At 37.1% G+C, this 27,074-nt stretch overlaps 1 protein-coding gene across 2 annotated transcripts in view; it reads right to left on the reverse strand.

The window, feature by feature from the left end:
• Window positions 1–737: 737 nt before the first annotated feature.
• ALG5 (ALG5 dolichyl-phosphate beta-glucosyltransferase) overlaps window positions 738–27,074 on the reverse strand; it is a 51,732-nt gene continuing 25,395 nt past the window's right edge. For both annotated transcript variants that reach the window (XM_053563054.1, XM_053563055.1), the window contains 4 exons: window positions 18,800–18,859; window positions 13,180–13,331; window positions 3,265–3,350; window positions 738–939 (listed from right to left, as the gene is read on the reverse strand). In XM_053563054.1, the coding sequence (XP_053419029.1) occupies window positions 824–939; window positions 3,265–3,350; window positions 13,180–13,331; window positions 18,800–18,859 (414 nt within the window). In that variant the 3' untranslated portion in view covers window positions 738–823. The remainder of the gene's footprint in view (window positions 940–3,264; window positions 3,351–13,179; window positions 13,332–18,799; window positions 18,860–27,074) is intronic.

Here is a 27,074-nt window from a genome sequence, read left to right on the forward strand (position 1 = left end):
ATCTCCCAGGCTCAAGTGACCCTCCTGCCTTAACCTCCCAAGTACCTGGGACTATGGGTGTCTGTCACAACACCTAGCTAATTTTTTCTTATTTTTAGTAGAGATGGGGTCTCACTCTGGCCCAGGCTGGTCTTGAACGCCTGAGCTCCAGGGATCTACCCACCTTGGCCTTCCAGATTGCTAGGATTACAGACCCTGAGCCCCACTATGCCTGACCACTTTAATCCCTTTTTAATTAGATTTTTCCAAATAACATGAACTCAAGAGGGAAGGGCTGCCGAAAGTATAAAAATACAGTATATATAAGATTAGGAAGGGGGAAAATAAGACTGTAAAAGGAAATGGACACCTTTGTTACTGACACTATCATCTTGCTTTTAACATATAAATTTCTAAAGTTTCATAGGTTGAAACAGGTTTGATATGGATAAATTTGTATATATTAAATTTTATGCTAACTTTATTTTTGAATCTCTGAAAATGGTTACATGACTATGGTTTAAGTTCATGAGAATTATGCAGGCACTTAAGAGTAAGAATAACTGCTCTGTCTTCTTGTTTAAAAGTTGTATTTCTCAGAATCATAACAACTAAGCTAAATAAACAAAATTACTAAAGCAGAAGAAAACGTGACTTCTACAAACACCAGAAAAAAAACCCCATTTTGTCTAAGAGGCATGCAAATTTTTACTTACAGGAGTTAATTATTTAAAATTATTAAAAGGCAATGACAATAGGTTTATTCTGGCTTTATTTAAAATTCGAATTTCAAATGAAATAATTCGACACATACATAAGAGTACAATCAAAGAGTGCAAACAACCTAATTCATTTTCCGAGTTTGCTCAAGCCTCCAGGCACCCGTCAAATATCGAAGTCGTATAAAAAGTAGGTCTTTGCCCATTTGTAGCCAGCTCCAAAATGGAACTAGTTTAGAACCTGCAATTTAAAAATAATTATTTCATTATTTAACAAAATAATAGATGACCGCATAGTGGCAGAGAGTTGAAAGATGGATATCAGAATCTGGGAAAGGGGTGTGTGTGTATGTGTGTGGGTAGAAGAGGTTGGTTAATGGGTACATAGAAGTTTTAAGTCCTAATGTTCAAAAGCAGAGTAGGGTGACTATAGTTAACATCAACGTGTGGTCTATTTCAAAGTAGCTAGAAGAGAGGAAATGTGTTCAAGGTGATGGATACCCCAATGCCCTGAGTGGTCATTATATCTTCTATGTGTACAATAAATACTCACATGTAACCTGTAAATAGGTAAAATATTATGTATCAATAAAAAATTTCATAGCCAGCAGTGCCCAATGGTTCATGCCTATAATCCTAGCACCCTGGGAGGTGGAGGCAGGCAGATTACTTGAACTCAGTAGTTCAAAACTAGCCTAAGCAAGAGTGAGACCCCCATCTCTACTAAAAACAGAGAAAGAAAGAAAAAAAGAAAAACCAACTAGCTGGGCATGGTAGCTCATGCCTGTAGTCCCAGCTACTGAGGAAAGAGGATCACTTGAACCTAGGAGTTTGAGGTTGCTGTGAGCTTCAGTGACACCAGGGCACCTACCCAGGGCATCAGGGTAAGATTCGGTCTCAAAAAAAAAAAAAAAAAAAATTTCATTGACATTTTAATTATACTTTATCTTCAAGGAAGAGCTTTTCCACTGCTCTAAATATATATAAATTTAGCTTTCTTATGAAAACACTACCACTGAAGCACTTTGTAGACATTAGCCTTATTCTGTATAATCAATCAGGTACCATATTTTTTGTTTTGTTACTTTTTAAACTACCCAATATCTGATAAAGCACATTATTTTTTTCTATTTTTTTTTTTCTTTTTTATTTCAGGGGATATTTTCTTCATTTCACAAATGAAGAAGTTGAGATACCTATAACTCAGATTACAACACAGCTGTCTCTCTAACACCAATGAGCAGGTGACATAAACATCAACTGATTTTTGCTTTTCCCCATTTCATGGTCCTGTAGAGTCTATGTTGGGCATAGATCAACACAGATAGATGAACAGAGCTGCTCGTGATACTTCTGAGCAATCCTTTTACCTGCTTCCCAATCTTCTCTGATTCCAGGCTGCAGAGGAGATTTAACTTTCTGTAAACTCAGTTTGATTCAGCAAGACACCACGAGGTTTGAATCCATTCTATACAGTTTGTATAATCTCAAGACTGGTTCTTAATATTTTTCTGTCTCTAAACATCTGAGGTTAAAGAGTAATAAAGACTTACTGCAACAATGACTCTCAAAGAGAGGTGGATCACCAGGGAGAGGTGGACTTTGATAAAGTCTGTAGTTGATTATGTTAACTGCTCCTACATCATGAATTAATTGAGGTTCATTGCGGCTCAGTGCTTGTAGCTCAGCAGCTAAGGCGCCAGCCACATACAAAGGAGCTGGTAGGTTCAAATCCAGCCCGGGCCAACTACAACCAAAAAATAGCCAGGCATTATGGCGGGCACCTATAGTACCAGCTACTTGGGAGGCTGAGGCAAGATAATTGCTTAAGCCCAAGAGTTTGAGGTTGCTGTGAGCTATGACCCACGACACTACCCAGGGCAACATAGTGAGACTCTGTCTCAAAAAAAAAACAAAACTGAGGTTCATTCTAAGGTAAGCAAAGGAGAAAAAGAATGTATTTCAAATTCTATATATATACTCTATATTTCGGAGCTGCCCAAGTGTTTCCAAATAGTAATTACTAAGACTTCAAATTATAGAATTAAGAAATCTTGACATTTTTGGATAGATGGATGGATCACTACATAGACAGATAACAGTTTAAAAATGGCTCTGAATTAACTGAACATTTAGAGTAAAAATTATTACTTATTTAGCTTTGCATAGTAGTTTGTAGATACTTAATATCCACTTAGTGACAAAAAAGTATAATGAAATGGTGATGCAAACAATGACGTTTATCTCAAAAGACTATCAACCTTGCTCCTAACCTCAGGTCACCATGACCTTGTCTATTGCAGCAGGTTTTACTGAACTTTCTTGGTCAGGGCAGTAGGTGTACTACTGAATGCCCCAAGAAAAGACAGAAACGACAGAGAAGGCAAGCCAGAAGGAGGGGCTTACAGGCAGTACTTGTTACGGAGCAGGGTCTCAAGACAGCTGCAAAGGCCTTGATGAAGGGAGTGGGAGAACATTAAAGTCAGTGACTTTACTAGGCAACTGTATTGTCTGACATCTCCCAACTTTGACTAAAGAGATCAGTCAGAACATAAACAATACTAACCTTCAATTTCAGTCCAGTTGACAGCAATTTCTGCTATTGGAATTTTGAAGAACTGTGCTATATAAAGCAGTTCTACATCAAATGCCCTAAAATAGAAAACAAATTCATATTTACTTTTAAGAAGACAAATAGAACATTAATTAGATCTCGACTTTGGCATATTGTAAAGAAGTTTACACAGCAGATGTAAAACTTATACTATAAAACTGGAGATCAGATTCACAGAGCTCAAATAGTTAAAAGATCAGTAATTCAGAAGCTCTAAGGCAAATAATGTAATTTAGTATGTTACTGTATAGCATTTAAATAAGAAACATTATCGCTGTACAACAACTCAGGAACTTTCAGAGGTAAAAATGGCTTCATGGGCTCCAACATTTAATCCTGGTAATTTTCAAGATTGATGTTTTCCATCTCAGCCTTAACTAGCTCAAGGTACAGAATTGACAGCATTTCAGCTGATTCAGAGCTGGGAATCCTAGAACTCTGGGAAGCTCTAGGAGAGAATGTTCTCAATCGCTGTAGAGTTGCTTAGTTATCATCTTCTACCACCAAAAGACCAAAGGCTTCCCTTCTACTACAGCATCCCTAGGGCCTTGTCCTCCCCTTTCCATTTCCTGTGCTGTCTAGGAAAATACAGTAGAGACAGTCTCCAAGTTACAAACATCCAACTTTATGTACAACTCACATGAGCAGGAGCTATTACAGGTAGTAAATGTTCCTATTCCATTATACATACAAATTCAACTTAAGAACAAACCTACAAAACCTATCTCGTTCATAACCAGAGGACTGCCTGTATTGGCAACTTTTGAAAGTGAAAAGGTACTTTACACCAGACTGAAATGTTCTTTGGGTATAATGAAATACACACATAGGAATTAGGAATAGTATTGCTTGTTACTTGTCCTAACACACATTCTTAAAACCATTTCTATTCTAAATCCTCAGTCAGCCTTCCCTCTACTCATGAAAAGGACTTTTTAAAAGATCCTCTGCCGTTAGCCGCTTGGTTTTGGTCAAAACCACTTTCCCTAAAGGGTTTGAATCCTGACTCAGAAGTTTTCCTGATTCCGCTTACAAATTTTCTGCTTCTTTCCACTGGCATTAGGTTTAGGAAGAAAAGCATCACTATCTATTAAACCTTCGTGAAGCCCCTCTGACTGTTTAAATCCTGTGCTGTTTTGTTCCTGTCCTTAAGTTATGTAGTCCCCACTCTCCAGGCCAGGGCTTGGTTGTAAAACATTAACTCGCACAGACTAGAAAATACCTAAAACCCACTTCTGTTTGATCTCAGATAACTTGAATTTGGGAGTTTTGTTTTTGCCACATTATCACTATCCATTAGGTAACTAGTTGAAATCCCAAGTATTTGGATAATTCAATATGAAAACTATTTTTTAAACAATGTCTTTTCTTATCCTAATAAAATATTTGGAGTTAAGATAACAAAAATACCTATGAAAGTGGGTATTTAAACTTTGTGTTTTTAAAAGGCTAACTTCTGTTTACTTCTGTCAACTAGACTTGTGACACTCATGAAAGGAGATTATTTCAATATTAAACCCGGTGCTCAACTCTTAACTGTCTCTTTTAACACAAAAACAAAATTATTAGCTAGTGGGCTTAGTTCTAATGATACTTAAAACACAGCTTTGAACAATAACCTAAACAAGACTATGAAATAGTTTTCTAAGGATATCAATATATAGCTAGTGTCTTATCAAAGACAAAAAAAGCAACTCAGAAATGATGAATGAAAAGCAGTGGGTGAATTAAACAATAATTAACTGAAATCTCTTTATATTAAAAAAAAAAAACCCTCGGCGGCGCCTGTGGCTCAGCGGGTAGGGCACCGGTCCCATATGCTGGAGGTGGCGGGTTCAAACCCAGCCCCGGCCAAATTAAAAAAAAAAAAAAAAAAAAAACCCTCTATAGACTAAAAGGATTTTTAGAATTACATAATTTTACTCTTAAACGTTTCAGAAGACATGAAGATATTACAAAAATCCCTGCAACTCACATCACTGTATTATAAGTGATTATAATGTGTTACCAAAGCAAACATTTTAACTAACATACCAAGTACTCCCAGACACAGAATTATGCTGTTAGAGGGAAAAAGTATAAAAGCTATTTTCCAGCTACGATGCCTTCATTTGTTTTTGCAAATGTGGTTGGGCAAAGCCACCATGTTTTCTGTTGTCACACAGTTCCTGTACAAGTGTCGTCTCACTAACAGATATATTCCTAAAGAACAAAAAAGATGTTGAGACTCTATTAGACATAGCAGATGGACAAGGAAGGACCCACTGTTCCCTCCTGAAATCCTCCTAGAACTAAAGCAACAATAATGGAATAAACAGACAAGAAGAGAGAAGGGAGGAAAATATAACAGTAAAAAGAAAAGTGGAAGTTGTAGAGTAGCTGGACATGTGGCAACTAGGAAAGGTAGGAAGGCGGCCAAGAGCAGTGGGAGAAGGGTGCCAGAGAGCCCCCAGCAGCTCAGGGTCAGAGGCCTCGGCTGCTAACAGGAGGACTCGCTGGGTATCTGTACCAGCTTTTCCTTCTCCTCATGCCTTTGGCTTTTCAGCTCTCTGAAGGGTGACAGCCAGTCTCATGGCTCCTAGGCAGGAAGGAAAATGACCAGCCCAAAACACAGTGGTTGTTGGGACTTTTTCACACAAGGCTCCATCAGTTTAAATTGCAGTGACATCCTCCAGATGGTCAAAGTCTCTGCCTATGCACACAGCTTCTGATGAGGGTTTTAGTGCCATTCTAAGATAGTTGAAGAAAGAAACTGGTGATGAAAGGGAACAAGAAAAAAATTGGAACCAAGAGAAACAATGGAGGGAAGAAGAAAATGACAATGTTTCAAATGATGCATTCAGAGGCGGTGGAAGATACCACAGTCATGGAACAAGAACAGAGGTTTCAAAAAACTTATACTGAAAAACAAAAGAATTCTAGGAAATGAAAATTTTTATAGCAGAAAAAAAAATTCAAAAGGAGGGATGGATGATAAAATTGAGAAAATCTTAAGAGAACAAAAATAGAAAAGATAGAATTATAGGACCAGTAAGGAGGTCCACACCCATCTACAGGAAAGAACAGAGAAAACGGGGAGAGGCGATTGTCAGAAATGATCGAAGACACGGGAGGTTTTTTGCTGTATGTGCAAAGTGGGGACACAGGTGGGGCTGCAAACAGGAAAACTGAGCGAATATCTACATAAGATTTTCCCCTCTGTTCTGGTGTTTCATAGCATTGTAGGATGACTACAGTTAATAAACAGTATATCATATATAGTTACAAATAGCTAGGAGAAGGATATTGTCCATTCCCAATACAAAGAAATGGTGTTCGAGATGATGGATATGCTTATTACCCTGAACTTATCACTACATAGTACCTGTACTGAAACATCACTATACACCGCATAAATGTGTGCAATTATTATGTCAATTAAAATAAATAAAAAATTGATTAAAGAGTACTTCTTTGAACTAAAGGACACGACTCTTCAAAAAGTGGCCCTGGGAAGGCTGGATATCCATATTCAGAAGAATAAAGCTATACCCTTTTCTCACACATGTACAAAAATTAACTCAAAACGGATTAAAGACTTAAACCTCAGATCTGACACTGTATGACTACTGGAAGAAAAAAGGGAAAAAACTATAAGATTTGGGTCATATAGTTTCTGGTCAAGTATTGGTCTGAGCCAAGACTTTTTAGAATGGACCCCAAAAGCACAGGCAACAAAAGCAAAAGTAGATAAACAGGATTAAATCAAACTGAAAATCCTCTGCACAACAAAGGAAACAACTAATAGAGTGAAGAGGCAGCCTATGGGTTGGAGAGGAGATATTTGCAAGCCACATGTCTCATAAGGGGCTAATATCTAAAATACATAAAGAACTCAAACAACTCCACACACAAATTACCCGATTAAAAGACAGGCAAGGGACTCAAATAGACATTTCTCAAAAGGTGATACACAAATGGCCAATAGTTATATAAAAAAATGCTCAACACCACTAATCTAGGGAAATGCAAATTAAAACCAAAATGAGATACCACCTAACACCTGTCAGAATGACCATTATCAAAGAGACAAAAGGTGAGTGCTGGCAAGGATGAGGAGAAAAGGGAACCCCGGTTCACTGCTGGTGGCAATGTAATTAGTGTAGCTATTATGGAAAACTATATGGATGTTCCTCTCAAACTAAAAACAGAATTACTGTACAATCCAGCAATCTCACTTGAGTACCCAAAAGACTTGAAGCAATATGCTGAAAAGGGATCTGCACTCCCATCCTCACTGCACTACTATTCATGACAGCCACATGCAATCAACCTAAGTGTCCCTCAACAGATGAATAAAGAAAATGTGGATTATATACACAAGAAATACCATCCAGCCTTAAAAAGAAAGAAAGTCTGTCCTTTGCGGCAAAGTGTATGGAACTAGAGAACATTATGCTAAGTGAAATGGGCCAGACCCAAAAGATAAGTACTGCGTAATCTCACTTAGATGTGGAATCTAAAATAATTGAACTCATACAAACAAGAGAGGAGAATGGTGGTTACCAGAGGCTGGTGAGCGGCAGTGGGGAGATGGGAAGATGCTGCTCAAACGGTACAAACCGTCATAAGACAGGAGGAATAAATTTTGAGATCTAGTGTACAGTGTGTAAATATGGTTAGTGTATTTTACATTTCAAAATTGCTAACAGAGTAAGTTTCAAGTGTTCTCACGACAAAAAGTATTTGAGGTGATGGTTATGTTAATTAGTTCGATTTAATTATTCCACATCCCATTCACAAATCACAATATCATTTTGTATTCCATAAACGTATGCAGGTAAAATCTGTCAATTTACAAGAAAAATTTTTAAAAATTGTATTACACATACAAATGTTTATTAAATGTATTAATGAGTTTTGTGAAAAAAATTAAAGGACATGAGTTTTCAGATTTAGGGGCCTATTTAGTACTCAACAAAATGCATGAAAAAGAGCCACACTAAGGCCTAGGATATTTCAAAGCATTGCAGAGCAAAAGCTTCCAAGAGGGGGGGTGGAAACAACATTTAAAGAATCAAGATCCAGATTCTCTACAGAATTGGACTCTTCCCCAGAAACACTGCATGCCAAAGACAATACGGGAATGTTTTCAGAATCCTGAGGAAAAAACGGTTTCCAACTTATAATTCTTTCTCCACCTAACTATTAAAACAAGTATGAAGATGGAATAAAGATATTTTTTCACATGCAAGGCCTCAAAAAGTTTCTCCTATTTTTCGGACATTAACAGAGGATGTGCACTACTAAAGTGGGTATAAACCAAGAAAAGGACATCAAGGACCATGCTGTTTGGCAGGCCAGAGAGCAACCAGAGAGATAGGAGCAGACCGACGTTCCCAGGAAAAGAGGAAACTGATGCCGAATCTGTGTTTGAACACAGTGAGAAATAACCATACTCTCAACAGAGGCTGAATGTGAGTGAGAGACAGATCCATAGTACACTAATGCAAACAAAAAACTCCAGTGCCTGTAGCTCAGCCAGCTAGGGTACCAACCACATACACCAGAGCTGGCGGGTTTGAATCCAGCCTGGGCCTGCCAAACAACAATGACAACTACAACCAAAAAATAGCCAGGCATTGTGGTAGGCATCTGTAGTCCCAGCTACTTGGGAGGCTGAGGCAAGAGAATCGCTTACAGCCAAAAAGAGTTTGAGGTTGCTGTGAGCTGTGACGCCACCACACTCTACTGAGGACGACATAGTGAAACTCTGTCTCAAAAACACCCCCAAAACTCTAGATTATCATCTTCAGGAAAACAAATAGTACGAAATAATGTAATCATACTGCATTCAAATGTGAATTATCTTTACATAGCTATATGTATGTTAATACTGACCTAATCAAAAGTTTTACTGTACTTGGACTTGAAGTGTGGAGGCGGTACAGGAATTTTTTTTTTTTTTTTTTTCCAAGCTATAGCCCTGGGTAGAGTGCTGTGATGTCACAGTTCACAGCAACCTCCAACTCATGGGCTTAAGTGATTCTCTTGCCTCAGCCTCCCCAAGTAGCTGGAACTACAGGCGCCTGCTACAATGCCTGTTTTTTTTTTTTTTGTTGCAGTTGTCATTGATGTTTTAGTTGGTCCAGGTTGGGTTCAAACCTGCCAGCCTTAGCGGCGGGTACCCTATCCACTGAGCTACAGGTGCCGCCAGCTGTACAGGAATTTAAGAGAACTAAATGCGTATCCATGGATTTCCTAGTTTGGAAAATAGTATCTAAAACTGAAAAACAGCTATGCAGAATCATTATCTAGACTATAGAGGCAAACATCACAAAAAAATAGCAAAAGAGAATTAAAAGTGTCTACAGCTGGCAGTAGGAACAGAAGATTGGGGGACGTAAGGGAAGGGACTGTTCTTTAGTTATAAACATATGGAACTAACTGTACGTTATCATCATGTATTAACACTGATTAAAAATAAAAAAGTAATCACTGGAAGATAGTACATTTCAGAGAATGTTTTAACATCTATAAATGGAAAGAACTTATGAGGTAAAGCTCTGAGGATGGAGATACACACACACTGGCCCTCTGCAGTCATGAATGTATCCACACATTTGATCAACCTCAGATGAAACATTTAAAAATGTATCCACACATTCAATCAACCTCAGATGAAACATATTTAAAAAAATAATAAAAAATACAAATAAAGCACATTAGGTATTACAAGTGACCTAGAGGTTAAAATTTACGGGAGGACGTGCATAGGTTATCTGCAAACTATTATGCCACTTTACAGAAGGGATTTGAGTACCTACACAGGTTCTTGTTACCCATATAGATGTGGGTCCCAGAATTAATACCAGAAACCAGTACTGGGATCTACTGTGCAAATACTGAGGAGCTACTGTGTCTGTATCTGAATTGCAGACCATATTTATGTTACTTATAAAAATTTCAAATCTTTCTATATTTTTATGTGTAGCATAGCATTTATTTAATCTTATTCATATTTAATTTGTATGAATATTTAAGCACACATATTTAACATTCCTATATTCAACTCTGTAGCTCTGAATCCAAAGATATACCAATAGTGTGAACTTCAGGTATAGTCTTTGATAGATTTCTAACACCTAGATACTTGACTTGATTTGGATTTCTTGAAAGTTTTGAGGAAATTTTAATGAATCCTTAAGAACAACAACAACAACAAAAAAACAGTCAAAAGAGACACTTGTATGGAAATAAGAAGCAGAAGTATACAAGTTGGTTTCTATAACTCGTGGTGTATAAGAAAAAAACAGATTGCTCTTTAGTTTTTCTTTACTTAAAGTGCGGGAGCAGAGATGTTTAAATGAAAACTATTAATGAAATATTACTGCAGTGAAGGTGAGGCAAACTGATACATGCACATCTGCTGCTTCTCCTTTACAGGCACAAAATAAACACAACTGGACCCTCAATGAAAATGCGAGAGGTTAAAATTTTAAGTTAGGTCAATATTATGTCAATCAAGTCCAAAATGAATAATTAAAAAGTCTTTCGCATAACATTTTAAAAAGAAAATCCAACAATATTCTTTACCTTAAAATAACCCCAAAGACACTGTGCTAATATAGTAGCTACTGGCCGCATGTGGTAACACCTGAAATGTGGCTCGTCTGAATCTAGTCTGAAGCGAGATGTATTGTTAAGTGCGAAGACATAGTGCAAAAAGAAGAATGTGGGTGGTGCCTGTGGCTCAAAGGAGTAGGGTGCAGGCCCCATATGCCGGAGGTGATGGGTTCAAACCCAGCCCTGGCCAAAAAAAAAAAAAAAAAAGAATGTAAAATACCTCAATGTTGTTTCATACTGATTGCATTCTGATATGACAATGTCTTGGACAGAATGTGTTAAAGGATATTATTAAAATAAGTTTCATATGCATCTTTATTTTTTTAATGTGGCTAAAAGAAAACTTGAAATTACATATATACCTTGCATCTGTCTCATCTTAACAATCTACTGCACGGTACTGCCCTACAACAGCCCCGACAAAGAAACTTCATGATTTTTAGGTTATCAACCTCAACCTTTTATATTTCAAGAAAACAATGAAAAATAGTGTTCTCCATTTCTGAATCCTTCCTCTCAAATTATAAAGAACCTACTTGTGAACCTAATAGCTAAGCAAAAAATGTTTAATGCAGACAGAGGGCTTTATTTCTAAGATTGCTCCTTAAATTTTCTAATTTTGGAGTCCATTAGCTATCAGTTTACATTAATCTTAACATAATAAAAACATGTATCTGAATTTAAGCCCAAATTTATACTTCCTATAATTTTTTAATCTAGGAAAAAAAGATTAATGATAATCTTAATTTTGAAAATATAGTTTTTTAAAGCAATTTTTTATGGGGTTATACAACATATACTTCTAGGGAGATAACAGATCTTTGCAATCAGATAAACAAAAGTGGCAGAGGGCTCAAAATGGACATATATGGGAATAATTATGCAGATACTCATCATAAACAGGATTCAGGACTAACACTATACTATTAGTTCTTTTAACAGCATTTACCGGGCACCTATTAACTGCCAGGCACTTGATCAGACAGTGGAATATACTAGTAAGCAAAATCAAATAGGACTCTAGCTCTCATGGATTTTATGCTTTAACAGAGAAAAGGAAATATTAAATAAGAAAAGCTACAGGAGTGGGCTATGAATAAAGTACACAGTACTCCAAAAGCATATAATCAGGGCATCTGAGTGAGTTTGCAGGGCAAGGGGAAGCTGCCCTAAGGAGAATTTGAAGCAGTGGACCAGGGGGAGGGTTAGGAAAGGGAAGAGTCTGTACATGGAGACACGGGTGGGGTCAGGCTATGCAACATGTATTAGAGGCCACTGGAAGCCACTGAGGGATGGATTCTAAGCAGGAGAGGTACACATGACTGATCAGTCTTAAATTTAGGAAAGACTCTCTTGTGCTGCAGCATGGTAGTCTGGGGAAGGATGTGGTGGTGGTGGTGGAGATAACAGAGCAACATAATAGCTAAAATCCATAGGCCTTGGTCGTGGAGTAGATACATTCAGCGGATGTAAGAATGTCAGGGCTGATGCCAGATTTCTTGCTTCTGTGTGACAGTGCTGGTCACCTGTATTCCCAGTGCTTTCAAGAAAGAGCTCAGAAGTATCAAATAGTGCTAATGGGTTAAGTATGACAAGTATTTAACATGACCATCGGCTTCAGTGACATGGAAGTAACCAGATGGTTAGACTAAGGAATGGGAGAACATTCCTATTAAGATGGGGTGAGGAGTAAGTGGTAAGCAAGAAAATGAAGCTACTCGGTATAGACCACTCTGCTAAGAAAAGGTTGGCTGTGAAAGGAGAGAGACCGGGCCAGGGCTAGGAGAGTATGGGTGGAGATCAGTGGAGAACTGATAAGAGAGAGAATGAATGAATAGGATTAGGTTGTGAGAAAGTGGTGGAAGATGTGGAGGTCAAAAGGTTGGTCTTAGGAGACAGACTTTATCTGCTGTAAAAGGAGGGAAAGAAATGGGTACCCCATTCTGCTTTGGTATTTCTGAGCATTTTCTTTTTATTCAAAGGAAAAAAGAAACCTAAAGAAACACTGTTTTCAGGCTTCTCAATTTATACTGTCTCTAATAAAGGTGAATACACAACTTTTTACTGTATGTTGTATTTGTGTATTTTCAAAATAAGATCCAATCTGGGAAAAGTATAATGGCACAGAAGGAATTTATGCACGTAGGTGTCAATTTTATTTAAATCTTCATGTTCGTTATGAGAATACAAGGCTGCTTCTCGTTACCTGGAATAACTGCTGGGTAATAAGACAGACCAGATACATTCTAGTTAGAAACATACCATCGTTCAATGTGAAGAGATGAAAATGTCCGTGAAGCTGCTTCTCGAGTTAATAATTTGAACCCACACTGTGTGTCCCTGATTCCTTTGACACAAAGGAACCACACCAGAAAGTGGAACCCATACATGAGAAGAGTACGGAAGTAAGAACGCTGAAAACAAAGACAAAATATAAATGACTTTTCCATTTATCTGTAAAGGAGACATTGAAAACACCTGGCTACAGACAACTGCATTTTAATATTTAATTGATGAGGTAGATCTTACATATGAAAATCATCGTTCCATGAACATCACCAACAAAGTATATTAAAGAAATAGCGAGAATATCTACCGCAGAGAGAAGTGTTAAAGAGGCTGAGTCAGACAAGAAAAATCACTGGACCTGTGTGTGAGAGGCCAGAGCTTCATCCTACTAGGAAAAACTGGTTTGGGGTTGCTATGAACAAGGAGAACCTCTCATTTACCTACATAATTCATGCCTCTTACCCCACATATATTTCAGTTTCAAAAAAGGCATCAGTTTCCAGAAAGTATTAGCAAAACAAAATACTAAGATTTGAACTTATAGTTCAATACCTAACTAAGAATTCTGACAGAAGGAGGACGTACAGCCGGGTATCACAAAGGTTACAGACCAGAAAGGAATCTGACACAAAACCTAGTCTCTCTAATCAGGGGTTGCGGATAGCTCATTAAATACATTTCAGAGATTTAGTTCTTTAAAACTTTGGACATTAAACTTAAGTAGTTTTTAATCCCTGGTGAGGATTTACTATTGTTATTAGTGATTAATTTTATTATTAATATGAACAGTAACAGAAAAAGCCTATTGTTCATTAAACATTGCAAACTTTAAAACATAAGAATGGAAGATAATTATTATTGTATTCAAGACTTTCATAAAAGATAGGATCTCTCAAATGTAACAGACTCACAGAATGGCACATTACATATGTACACAAGCAACCTGTTAATAGTCCACTTAGTATCTCACACTATAAAATAAAGGTTTCTTCCTCCTTTTTCTGCTTTTGCTTTTTAAAATTAGAATCTTTAGTATTATTCTTCCCTCAACATGGCTTTTTCTATCATCACTGAACAGAACCAGAACTTAACAGAGTGATAACATGACGTAGGAGAAAGATCACACTTGGAATCCGGGCTGCATTACTGATTTGTAGGGTAACCTTGATTAAGTCACTTCAACCTTCTAAACCCCCGTTTCCTCATCTATAAAATGATAATGCCTATCTCACAAAGTTATTGTAAGGATTAAATGAGATTATATTAAAGCTAATAGCCCAGTGTTTGGCACAGAAGGTTAACAGGAACTCAGTAACATCTTTGTTTTATAAAGGAAGAAAACTCGAAAGTCTACTCTCTCAGCCACAATTTTACTTATGTATTAAACAGGGCAAGAAGGAAAAGAAGAATAAAATACTTATCTATGAGGAAAATAAAACAAACTTTTAAAAATGATCTATTCTAGCACTTCTCATTTACACCTACAATCATTATTTATGTTTTGATGTAAATATGTCTTACCTCTCTAAGTAGATAGGGTTGAAACCTCATCTTAAAATATTTTGGGAATCTCTCAACAGCTTGCTCAGTGCCTTCCATATAAAATACTTCCAATAAATACTGGTTGATTGATTTAACCTCCAAAAGAGCATTTATTCTTAGGAAAGGAACAAATAGAAATTGAAAGATAGAAAAATAAAAATTAAAGGTAGAGAAACAATACCTATAAACTATTCTCCTTCAGTAACTTTCCCCCTTTTTTTGGAGACAGGGTCTCACTCTGTTGCCCAGGCTAGAGTAGAGTGGAGTCAACACAGCTCACTGCAACCTCTAACTCCTGGGCTCAGCCTCCAAAGTAGCTGGGACTATAGGCATGTGTCACCACACATGGCTAATTTTTTAAATTTCCTGTAGAAACAGGGCCTTGCTATGTTGCTAGCTGATCTCAAACTTCGGGCAACAAGTGATCCTTCTGCCTTGGCCTCCCAAAGTGCTAGAATTACAGGTATGAGCTACTGCACCTGGCCCCTTGAATGATTTTTAATGTGATTTGGGTAAGCTTATTCATTAGCAAATAAAAGTATTTATGACTGCTTTTGCTTGGATGTTAACAGACTTTTTTGTTTTGTTTTAGGCTAATGGCTTTTTTTTTTTTGCAGTTTTTGGTATGGGCTGGGTTTGAACCCACCACCTCCAGTATATGGGGCCAGCGCCCTACTCCTCTGAGCCACAGGCACTGCCCCTAATGGTTTTGTTTTTTTTAAAAGCAGAAATATGTGGAGTTCACATGAAGACCTTAACTTATATAATTTCTATCATATTTAAAAGCCTAACAAGGTAAGCCACAAACAAGATCTTGTTTTATTTTTTAAAATTTGGCAGAATATATTAAAATTTAGGAGATATCTAAAATATGTTACAAGATAAACTTATTTAGTTAAATAAAGCTAACCAAGTCTTAGAGTAGCCTTACTTGGACTTCTGAAATGGATATTTAAAAACATGTAGGAAAAAGATATTCACGGTTTTAATATTAACAATATCTCCAAAATGTTCATGAAATGCAACTAAGGATTAAAGGTGAAATTTAAAGCTAAGTGCTAATTTCATTATCTTAAAATAAGAAGTTCCAAGAGTTCAGCAGACCATTCAAAGAAAAACTAAAGCCATTAACCACTAAAAGATTCTATTCTTGGATCTTTTAAAAATGATAAATTGAAAAATACCCAGGCAATATATAAACATAACTGTTATATAGAATACATGGTAATATGAAGACATTTAAGGATGCTAAAGGGCTCTACCAAGGCTGTATCATGTTAAACTTCTAAGACAGTAATAAAACAGATGGGAGGATCAATTGAGAATGTGTGAAAACATGTGGGGAAGATATGTCTGAACACTATACAATAAGCTACTGAAGGTGCCATTTGCTGCCTTGTTTCTTTTACGATTTTCTTGTTGCTCATAGATTGATAACCATATGCAAGGGGCTTATATTATCCATAGCACAGCAAGAGAAACGGAAGGCTGCCTTGCAGTTTCCTGGACCTGTGTCACATGCATGTTTTGTCTCTTGGAGATGACCCTCTATGAGACAGGGCTAGTTCTACGAGAGTAATCTGACTTGAACAAGCCTACTGGGCAGCAGTTATATACAGCAACTGCAGAGGACAACTGCAGAGCTCTAGCCAGTGGGTCAGGTAATACTTTCTTCCTATAGAACAGCGGCCAATTCTGTGGGGACCAAAAGCACTAAATCAAACATTAGGTTTTAGAGATCAAAGAATGGGTGGATGGAGACAAGAAAAATTATAAATACACAATTCTTGGGATAGATCCCTTGATGTCTGGCTAAGAGCTGACTAGGTAGAAGATTTAGACCACAGCACAGTCTCCTTTAAGTATCACTGTATTTCTGGGAAAAATTTAGAGTTTTCAACAAATACAAGTTCTAAGTAGAAAGAAGTTACACCATTAAAAACAAAAAATCCATATGGCTCCTTTCTACTCCCAACAAATAAATACAGGTGCCAACTATCTCTTGCCCAGATTATTTCAATACCTCTGTAATTCATCCCTTGCTTGTTATTTTCAAATCTTTTTTTCTCTCACCAAGTAAATTATCCTTTTCCCCCCATTTATATATATATATTTTTTTTTTTTTTTTGGGAGACAGAGTCTCACTATGTTGCACTCAGTAGAGTGCTGTGGCATCACGGCTCACAGCAACCTCAAACTCCTGGGCTTAAGCCATTTTCTTGCCTCAGCCTCCCAAGTAGCTGGGACTAACAGGCACCTGCCACAACACCTAGCTATTTTTTGTTGTAGCTGTCACTGTTGTTTAGTTGGCCTGGGCCAGGTTTGAACCCGCCAGCCTCAGTGTATGTGGCCGGTGCTGTAACCACTATGCTATGGGCACCGAGCCCCATTAATACAATTTTTTAATTTAAAAAAGTTTTAAAAAATTTACTAACAAAACCATTAAATTAGTATTGGTCTATTTTCATTAATTTTGTTTACAAAAACAGTTTGTGTTTTCTACACAGGTAATTAACTGTACTTAAAATACCAGTTTTTTTCATACTACCTAATTTTTAGGTATTAGCCCATGTTACTACACAGTCTCCATTATTATTCGCTTGACTGGCTGCTTATCTGATCCAGGGATGTATCTATTATTGGAAAGTATTTTATACTTGCCAGTATTTTAGTTATAATAATGTACCAAACATCTTAGACATACACTTTTTCCTTTTCTTATTCTTTGTGAATCAGTAAATTGATGAAGTTGGATTAGCTAGTTTCTAAACTTTCTTCCCATTTTAAATCCCTAGGAATGTGATATTCTCTATGGTTAATAGATTAACCTTTTTTAAACGCCAATGAGAAGCCATAGAGTATATAGAATACTGAACTAGATGCTAAGGTTATTAAAACAATTTATCTTTTATAAAGAAATCTATATTTATAAAGAAATTTATTTCTTACAAAGAAATTTATTTCTTATAAAGAAATAAATACTAAATTAGATGCTAAGGATATTAAAACAATTTATTTCTTAGAAAAGGCAAGTCTAGGCTTCTACACTTGAACTTAACCTTCAAGAGGTTTTATATGACTTATCAGCAGCATATGTTGAAAAAAATTAGAATTTCTTTATATTTTATTTCAGAATTATTGGGTAGGAGGTTCAACCTTTTATTCCACTGAGTCTCAAAGTCTGATGTATATGAGAGAAATCTGGGAAACTGTTAGAAATGCAGATTTCTTGGTCCAAACCTTACAGTTTTCTAGAGTCTTGATTCAGTATGTCTGGAACTGGTTTAGGAACATGCATTAAATAACAAACAAACAAAGCCCCTTTCCAGATAATTTTGATCATATATTGAAAAACTACTGCTTTATTCTCCTATTTGAACACTTTAGTAGACGAGCAGGACTTAATATAAGTAATTACTGGACTTGATATACTACACCTGCATTTTAAAGTGAAAAATGATTAAATTGAAAATAAATTACACAGAATTTCATAAGATATTTTTTTCTCCAAAAGTTACTCCAGGTTTTCTAGCATAATCTGTAAAAATGAAGAATTTAATATCTTCATTGATTTTTTTAATACCCTAACATGACAATTACAAGCTTCTCAGATTTTAAGGGATAGTGCTTTTATAAGAAAAACAAAAAAATTTAACCTTTGAATGAAACTCAAAATACAGCACTTACATTTGCCAGTATGAGAAAAAAAGAAGGGGAAGTTGATTGCTTAAAAAATGCATCATTGAGAAGTTTGCCTTATATTACAACTGTATAGGTACTCTTTGTGTCTTAAGAAATATTAAAAAGAACTGCCTGCATCCTAAGGGAAAGAGAAGTCCATACCCTTCTTGTATAACTTTAAAAACAAAAAAATCAATTCTGAAATGTGCTAATCCTTTATAAACTTAACAAAATTAACAACATTATTTCCTTTTCTTTTGGAAAGAACTTCATTTTTAAGAGATCAAACATAAAAGCCTATTTCTTGCCAAATGTTTTTGTAGAAACGGAAATGAAAGCTGCTGCATCATGCCAGTTAGTGAAGTCTCACCTGAGAAATTGATTCTTTTTCCAAATGAGCTCGAGATCCACATGCAATAGCCATTTGATCCTGAGGAAAAAAGGAAGGGAACGGTTCTTAAATATTTAAGTATCACTTACATCCGATGTGAAGGCCCATTTTTAGAAATTCATTTAAAAAAAATTAACATTGAAACTCTTACAGGTTTTACTGAGGAGTTCTGAATATGCATAACTTGAGAAGCCCAATCATATTGATGAAAGAGACACTGAATTTTGCCCTATACAGGGCTAAATATAAAAGGCATGTGTTACTTCAAAATTCTTATCTTTAAATGATGTTTTTCTGAACACAAGTATCAATATTATTTAAGAGAAAAAATTAGTGGAATTAGAAAGAAAAGGGTTATTTATCTATAGGTCATATGATGATGTACCTTGGAAATCCAAGAATAGCAACTGAAAAACTGCTACAAAGAATTTTAAAAGTGGGCACAAAATGAATATATGCATAATACTTTAGCCATCGTATGTACAAAAAATAATCAGAAGATAGTGTCTTTACACTATTCATAACATCAATAAAAACAAAAATTGAGAAACATTTCAAGAAAGGTGCCAAGACTGGCTCAGCACGGGCAGCTCAGTGAGTAGGGCGCCGGCCACATACACTGAAGCTGGCAGGTTCGAGCCTGGCCTGGGCCTGCTAAACAACAATGACAACTGCAACAAAAAAACATAGCCAGCACAGGCTGGCTGACTAGATGCATAAACTCACACCAGACATCTTCTGTACATAAGAATCTCATCTGACCTTCAACCTTCCAAATGCCGTGACCTTTTAATACAGTTCCTCATGTTGTGGTGACACCCAACCATAACATTATTTTCATTGCTACTTCATAACTGTAATTTTGCTACTGTTATGAATCTCATAATGTAAATATCTGATATGCAGGAACCCCCAAAGGAGTCATGACCCACAGGTTGAGAACCCTGCCTTAAAGGATAAAAATAGACTCAGGGTGAAGGGATGGACTTCTATAATACAGGCGAATGGAAACCAGAAAAAAGCAGGGGTTGCAGTTTTAGTTTTAGATACAATCGGCTTTAAACCAACAAAAATAAAGACAGACAAGGATGGTCACTACATATTTGTCAAGGGAAACACCCAACACGAAGAGATTCCGATAACCTTTATGCACCCTACCAGAATGCTCTTCAATTTATAAAGCAGGCCCTAATGCAGGGGTCCTCAAACTACAGCCTGTGGGCCACATGTGGCCTGCCCAGGACATTTATCTGGCCCGCTGGGTGTTTTTGCCACTGCTGCCTATCCTGCTTAGCAGCTGACTTGTCCCGGGCCCGCAGTGCGCATGTGTGGAATGTGAGCCGAACTCTCCGACTCCCCTGCATTTATATTTTGATTGCTATTAGATTTGGAAGAAAAAAGGCATACGTGCCTTCTTTTTTCCTACAGTGGAATCTAATCGCACGGGTCTTCTCACCCATGCAACCAGATTACTGTGCGAGTTCACAGATCACAGTGCGGCTTGCACAGGGTAGTGTGAACTGGAAAGGTGGTGGAGGAACCAGCTCTGTAATTGTGCCAGTTCCCACACTGCACCTGTGTGAGCTTGAGGTAAAAGTGGACTTCCACCAATATGGGCACTGGTGAGGCTGAAATGATGTGGACTGGCAAGGCTGCATTGATGGGCACTGATCAAACTGCATTGATGGGCAGTGCAGTCTATATTTCTCTGTGTGGGCAAAGTTATTGCTGGTATATTGTTTTTGCAGCGCTGTATATATATATATTGGTATTTTACTAATAGCAATTTGGAATCCCCAGGAAACAATGATATCAAGAAAGAGAAAAATTGACTTGGAGTGTAGGATATTCAAAGAACAGTGGACTTATGATTACTTTTTCATGCAGTACAAGGAAAGCTGTGTGTTTGATATGCCAGAATATAGTGTCTGTGTTCAAAGAAGACAATTTGTGTCAACACTATCAAACTCAACATAAAGATAAATATGATTGTTTGGTCAGAGAAGTGAGAAAAGATAAAATATTAAAACTGAAAAATACATTGACAACTCAGCAAAATACTTTTGTGAAGCAGAAGCAGCTAAATATTTCATCACTGCGAGCAATTTTTCAAATTGCCAAGCTAATAGTGTGCAATGGCAAACCATTCGTGGAGGGAGAATTTGTTTCTGTTGCCAAAGAGTTGTGCCCAGAGAAGGCCAATTTATTTAGTACAGTGAGTCTTTCAGGACCTACAATTACACAAAGGATTGAAGAAATGGGAGACAATTTGCATCAGCATTTGCAAAACTCTGCAAAAAAACTTTCCTATTTTTCCTTGGCACTTGAGGAAAGTAATGCTGTTCGTAATTCTGCACAACTTCTAATTTTTATTCGTGGGACAAATGACTATTTCGAAGTCACAGAAGAACTGGCTGCACTGCAAAGCATCAAAGGAACAACTACAGGACAGGATAGCTATGAAAAGGTTTGCCAAACTATGAATGGTTTGGAGCTGGACTGGGCTAAACTAGCCAGTGTGACAAATGATGGTACTCCTAGCATGGTGGGGTCTAAGAAAGGAGTAATTGCTCACATTAACCAAGAGATAGACAAACATAACCATTCTCATCCAATAGCCATACACTGCCTCATCTACCAACAAGCACTGTGTAGTAAATCACTGATGTGGGACTCTGTTATGAAAATTGTGGTATCTTATGTTAACTTCATTAGAGTTAATGCACTAAACCACAGACAATTTCAGGAATTTCTGTCTGAGCTAAATGTTGCCTAAGAAGATGTTCTGTACCATACACAAGTCCGTTGGCTGAGTTAAGGGAGAGCATTGAAACATTTCTATGACTTACTTCCACAGATTACAGCTTTTCTGCTTTCAAAAAACAAATAAGTACCACAGCTCAATGATACAGAATGGAAATGGCACCTTGCCTTTCTGACAGATGTAACAGAGCTACTCAACAGTTTCCATGTGCAACTTCAAGGAAAGGGGAAGCTCATCTGTGATATGCAATCACATGTGAAAGCACTGGAAGTAAAATTAGGCCTCCTCATCAAACAAGTGAAGGAGGAAAATTTCTGCCATCTCCCCACAACTCAAAATCTGTTAGCGGAAAAACCAATGGTTGCATTCCCAAACAAAACATGTGTGGATTCACTGGCAAAGTTGCAAAAGGAGTTCCAATTTAGATTTAAAGAGCTTCATCTCTATGAACAGGACATACAGCTTTTCCGTAACCCATTTTCTATTGACATTGAAAATGTGGATACAATTTACCAAATGGAACTGGCTGAACTGCAGAATTGTGACTCTCTGAAAGACGCATTCAAGTCAAGCAGCCCTAATTTCTATGCATCTCTCCCCTCTGAGACATACCCTAATCTCAGGAACCATGCACTCAAAATGGCAACCATCTTTGGTAGCACTTATGCCTGTGAACAGACTTTTTCCAGAATGAAACATCTGAAATCTCCAACCAGATCTAGACTAAATGATGCACACTTGCATCACTTGTTTCAACTAGCAGTGACAAATATGGAACCGAACATTGACCATCTCATTAGCCAAAAGCAGGCCCATAGTTCCCATTGAAATACTGGTAAGTTTGTTGATTTAACTTTACTTGTTCTTCATTTTACATGTTGTACTTGTTCCCGTTCTGTTTTTTTACTTCAAAATAAGATATGCGCAGTGTGCATAGGAATTTGTTTATAGTTTTTTTTTTTAACTATAGTCCGGCCCTCCAAAGGTCTGAGGGACAGTGAACTGGCCCCCTATTTAAAAAGTTTGAGGACCCCTGCCCTAGTGGATATGAACAACTTGATATCTTCCTGCACTATAACAGTTGGAGATTTTAACACCCCTTTGATAGTTTTGGATAGATCTTCCAAAAAGAAACTAAACAAAGAAATATTAGACTTACTTAAACCTGACCCTAGAACAAATGTACTTTACGGACCTCTACAGAATATTTCACCCTAATAAAACTGAATTCTTCTCATTAGCCCATAGGGTCATCCTCCAAAATAGATCATATCCTAGGACACAAGTCTAACCTCAGCAAATTTAAAAGTATAGAAATTATTCCTTGTATCTTCTCAGACCACCCTGGAATAAAAGTTGAACTCAACAGCAACAGGAATCTTCATACTCAAACAAAGTCATGGAAACTAAATAATCTTAGGCTGAAAAGATAGGTGGGTCAAAGACAAGATTAAGAAGGAAATCACCAAATTTTTGGAACAAAATGATAATAAAGACACAAATTATCAAAACCTGTGGGATAATGCAAAGGCAGTCCTAAGAGGGAAATTTATAGCATTGGAAGCCTTTATCAAGAAAACAGAAAGAGAGGAAGCCAACAACTTAATGGATCATCTCAAGCAACTGGAAAAGGAAGAACATTCCAACCCCAAACCCAGCAGAAGAAAAGAAATAACCAAAATCAGGGCAGAATTAAATGAAACTGGAAACAAAAGAATCATTCAGAAGATCAACAAAACAAAAAGTTGTTTTTTTGAAAAGATTAATAAAATTGATAAATGTTTGGCTAACCTAACCAGAAATAGAAAAGTAAAATCTCTAATATTGTCTATCAGAAACAAAAAAGGAAAAATAATGACACTTCAGAGATTCAAAAAATCCTCAATGATTACTACAAAAATCTCTATTCCCAGAAATATGAAAATCTGACGGAAATGGACTAATACTTGGAAGCACACCACCTTCCTAGACTCAACCCAAAAGAATTAGAAATCTTGAATAGAACTATATCAATCACTGAAATAGCATCAACAATACGAAATCTCCCAAAAAAAGAATAGTATGGGACCAGATGGCTTCACATCCGAATTCTATCAAACCTTTCAAGAGGAACTAGTACCCATATTATACAACCTTTTCCAAAGCATAGAAAAAGAAGGAATACTTCCCAACACATTCTATGAAGCAAATATCACCCTGATCCCCAAACCAGGAAAGGATCCAACAAAGAAAGAAAATTATAGACAAATATAATTAATGAATATCGATGCAATATTCTTATTGAATATATTTCAATAAGATCTTAGCAGATAGAATTTAACAACACATAAAAAAATTATATACCATGATCAGGTTGGTTTTATTCCAGGGTTACAGGGTTGGTTCAACATATGCAAATTTATAAATATAATAAAATAAAAAACAAGGACCATATGATTTTCTCAATTGACACAGAAAAAGCCTTTGATGATATCCAGCATCTTTCATGATCAGAACACTTAAGAAAATAGGCATAGAAGGAACATTTCTTAAACTGATAGAGGCCATCTACTGCAAACCCACAGCCAATATCATATTGAGTGGTGTAAAATTGAAAGCATTTCCACTCAGATCAGGAAAGAGGCATGGATGCCCACTGTCTCTACTACTGTTCATTCTAACTGTAGTAATGGAAGTCTTAGCCATCGCAATCAGGCAAGAGAAGGTTATCAACGGTATCCAAATAGGGTCAGAGGAGATCAAACTCTCACTGGAAAATCACAGGGACTCAACTTCAAAACTCTTAGAAATAATCAAGTAATACAGCAGCCTCTCAGGATACAAAATCAATACTTATAAGTCAGTAGCTTTTATATATGCCAGCAATAGTCAAACTGAAAAAACAATCAAGGACTCTGTTTCTTTTACAGTAGTGCCAAAGAAGATGAAATACCTGGGAGTGCACCTAACAAAGGATGTGAAAGTTCTCTATAAAGAGAACTATGAAACTCTTGAGAAAAGAAATAGCTGAAGATGTTTACAAATGGAAAAACATACCATGCTCATGGCTGCAACATTGTTAAAATGTCCATACCACCCAAAGCAATCTACAGATTTAATGCACCGCCTATTAAAGCACCATTGTCATACTTTAAAGACCTTGAAAAAATAGTACTTCATTTTATATGGAATCAGTAAAAAACCTCAAATAGCAAATACATTACTCAGAAATACGAACAAATCAGGAGGTATCATGTTACCAGACTTCAGGCTATAGTATAAATCTATAGTGATCAAGACAGCATGGTACTGGAACAAAAACAGAGAGGTAAATTTATGGAACAGAATAGAGAACCAAAAGATGAACCCAGCTAGTTATCGTCATTTGATCTTCAACAAGCCTATCAAAAATATTCAGTGGGGGAAAGACTCCTTATTTAACAAATGGTGCTGGGTGAACTGGCTGGTGACCTGTAGAAGACTGAAACCGGACTCCCACCTTTCACCATTAACAAAAATTGATTCTCACCAAATAAAAGATTTAAACTTAAGACATGAAACTATAAAAATACTAGAAGAGAGTGCAGGGAAAACACTTGAAGAAATAGGCCTGGGAGAATATTTCATGAGGAGGACCCCTCCCCCAGGCAACTGTAGCAACACCAAAAATACATTACTGAAATCTGATCTAACTAAAATGCTTTTGCATGACAGTAAGTAAAGCAAACAGACAACCTTCAAAATGGGAGAAGATTTTTACAGGTTATGCTTCCGACAAAGGTCTGATAACTAGAATCTACAGAGAACTCAAACTAATCAATAAGAAAAGAACAAACCCCATTTCTATGTGGGCAAGAGACCTGAACAGAAACTTCTCTGATGAAGACAGGTGCATGGCCTACAAACACATGCAAAAATACTCATCATCTGTTGGGGTCCCTTTGTGGATGCCATTTATCAGGGCCCAGGACTGGCCAGGTCTCCAGCCCTCGGCCTATCTAGCTGACCTCTTCCAGACGCTGACCTCTATGCTGTTATCTAGCTCAGGAACAACTGCTCTTAGGTGGCTATTTACTTTAGCAGAAGGGAGAAAGAGAGAGAGTCAGAGACAGTCTTTGAGGGTGAAGCAGTCTTAGAAGGATAGATCTTAGAGTCTTTCTTAGCAGAGCTTAGTAATCTTCGGCAGAGAGATGCCATAATGGCATTTTGCAAGTGGGAGAAGCAACAGAGTCAGAGTAAGCGAGTCCGTGATAGAATGAGCTCACTCCTGACAGCCTTCTCCTCCAGCCTCACATAGAGCTGACCTCATGACTCTTACACCACAGGTGTAGGGACTCTGCTACTCTTGTCTCACGAGCTCTCAGTTGTTAGGAGAGCTAAATCCCTCCCCAGGCCCTTTTCACCAAGGTGTTCCATTATAACTCTTATAAATCTCACTCCTCCTAGCCATAGGCTATACGGGCTGCTACAATCATCCTTAATCATCAGAGAAATGAAAATCAAAACCACTTTGAGATATCATCTATCTCCAGTAAGATTAGCCCACATTACAAAATCCCAAAACTACAGATGTTGGCTTGGATGTGGAGAGAAGGGAATGGTTCTACAGTGCTGGTGGGAATGCAAGCTAATACAACCTTTTTGGAAAAAGTTTGGAGAACACTCAAGGAACTAAAAGTAGACCTACCATTCAATCCTGCAATTCCTCTACTAGGTATATACTCAGATGATCAAAAATTATTTTATAACAAAGACATTTGTACCATAATGTTTATTGCAGCCGAAGTCATAATAGCCAAGACATGGAAACAGCCCAAGTGTCCATCTACCCATGAATAGATTAACAAATTGTGGTATATGTACACCATGGAATACTATGCAGCCATAAAAATGATGGAGACTTCACATCTTTTATGTTTACCTGGATGGATCTGGAACATATCTTCTTAGTAAGGTATCTCAAGAATGGGGAAAAAAAGTATCCAATGTACTCAATACTACTATGAAATCAACATATAATCACCTACACACTCATATGAATGGCAAAACATAACTATAGTCCAGAAGGTAGAAGGGAAGAGGAGAGAGAGGGGAGGGAAGGGGAGATATGGGAGGAGGGAAAGTATTTAGGGGGACCTCACCTAACGGTGCATGATGCAATGGTACATTTCAAAACTATTAAGAAATTAGTATAATTGTGATGGATGTGTTACTTAGTTCAATGTAAGCATTTTACATTGTATATTGAAACACTACCCCATAAATGCATCAATGTACAAAGTTATGATTTAATAAAAAAAAAAAATAATAAAAATAGCTGGGTGTTATGGCGGGTGCTAGTAGTCCCAGCTACTTCGGAGGCTGAGGCAAGAGAATCGCTTAAGCCCAAGAGTTTGCTGTAAGCTGTGACGCCATGGCACTGTTTAGGGTGACATAGGTTGCTGTAAGCTGTGACGCCATGGCACTCACGGAGGGTGACATAGTAAAGACTGTCTCAAAAAAAAAAAAAAA

The sequence above is a fragment of the Nycticebus coucang genome, chromosome 15, assembly GCF_027406575.1.
Source record: "Nycticebus coucang isolate mNycCou1 chromosome 15, mNycCou1.pri, whole genome shotgun sequence".
NCBI classification, from domain to species: domain Eukaryota; kingdom Metazoa; phylum Chordata; class Mammalia; order Primates; family Lorisidae; genus Nycticebus; species Nycticebus coucang.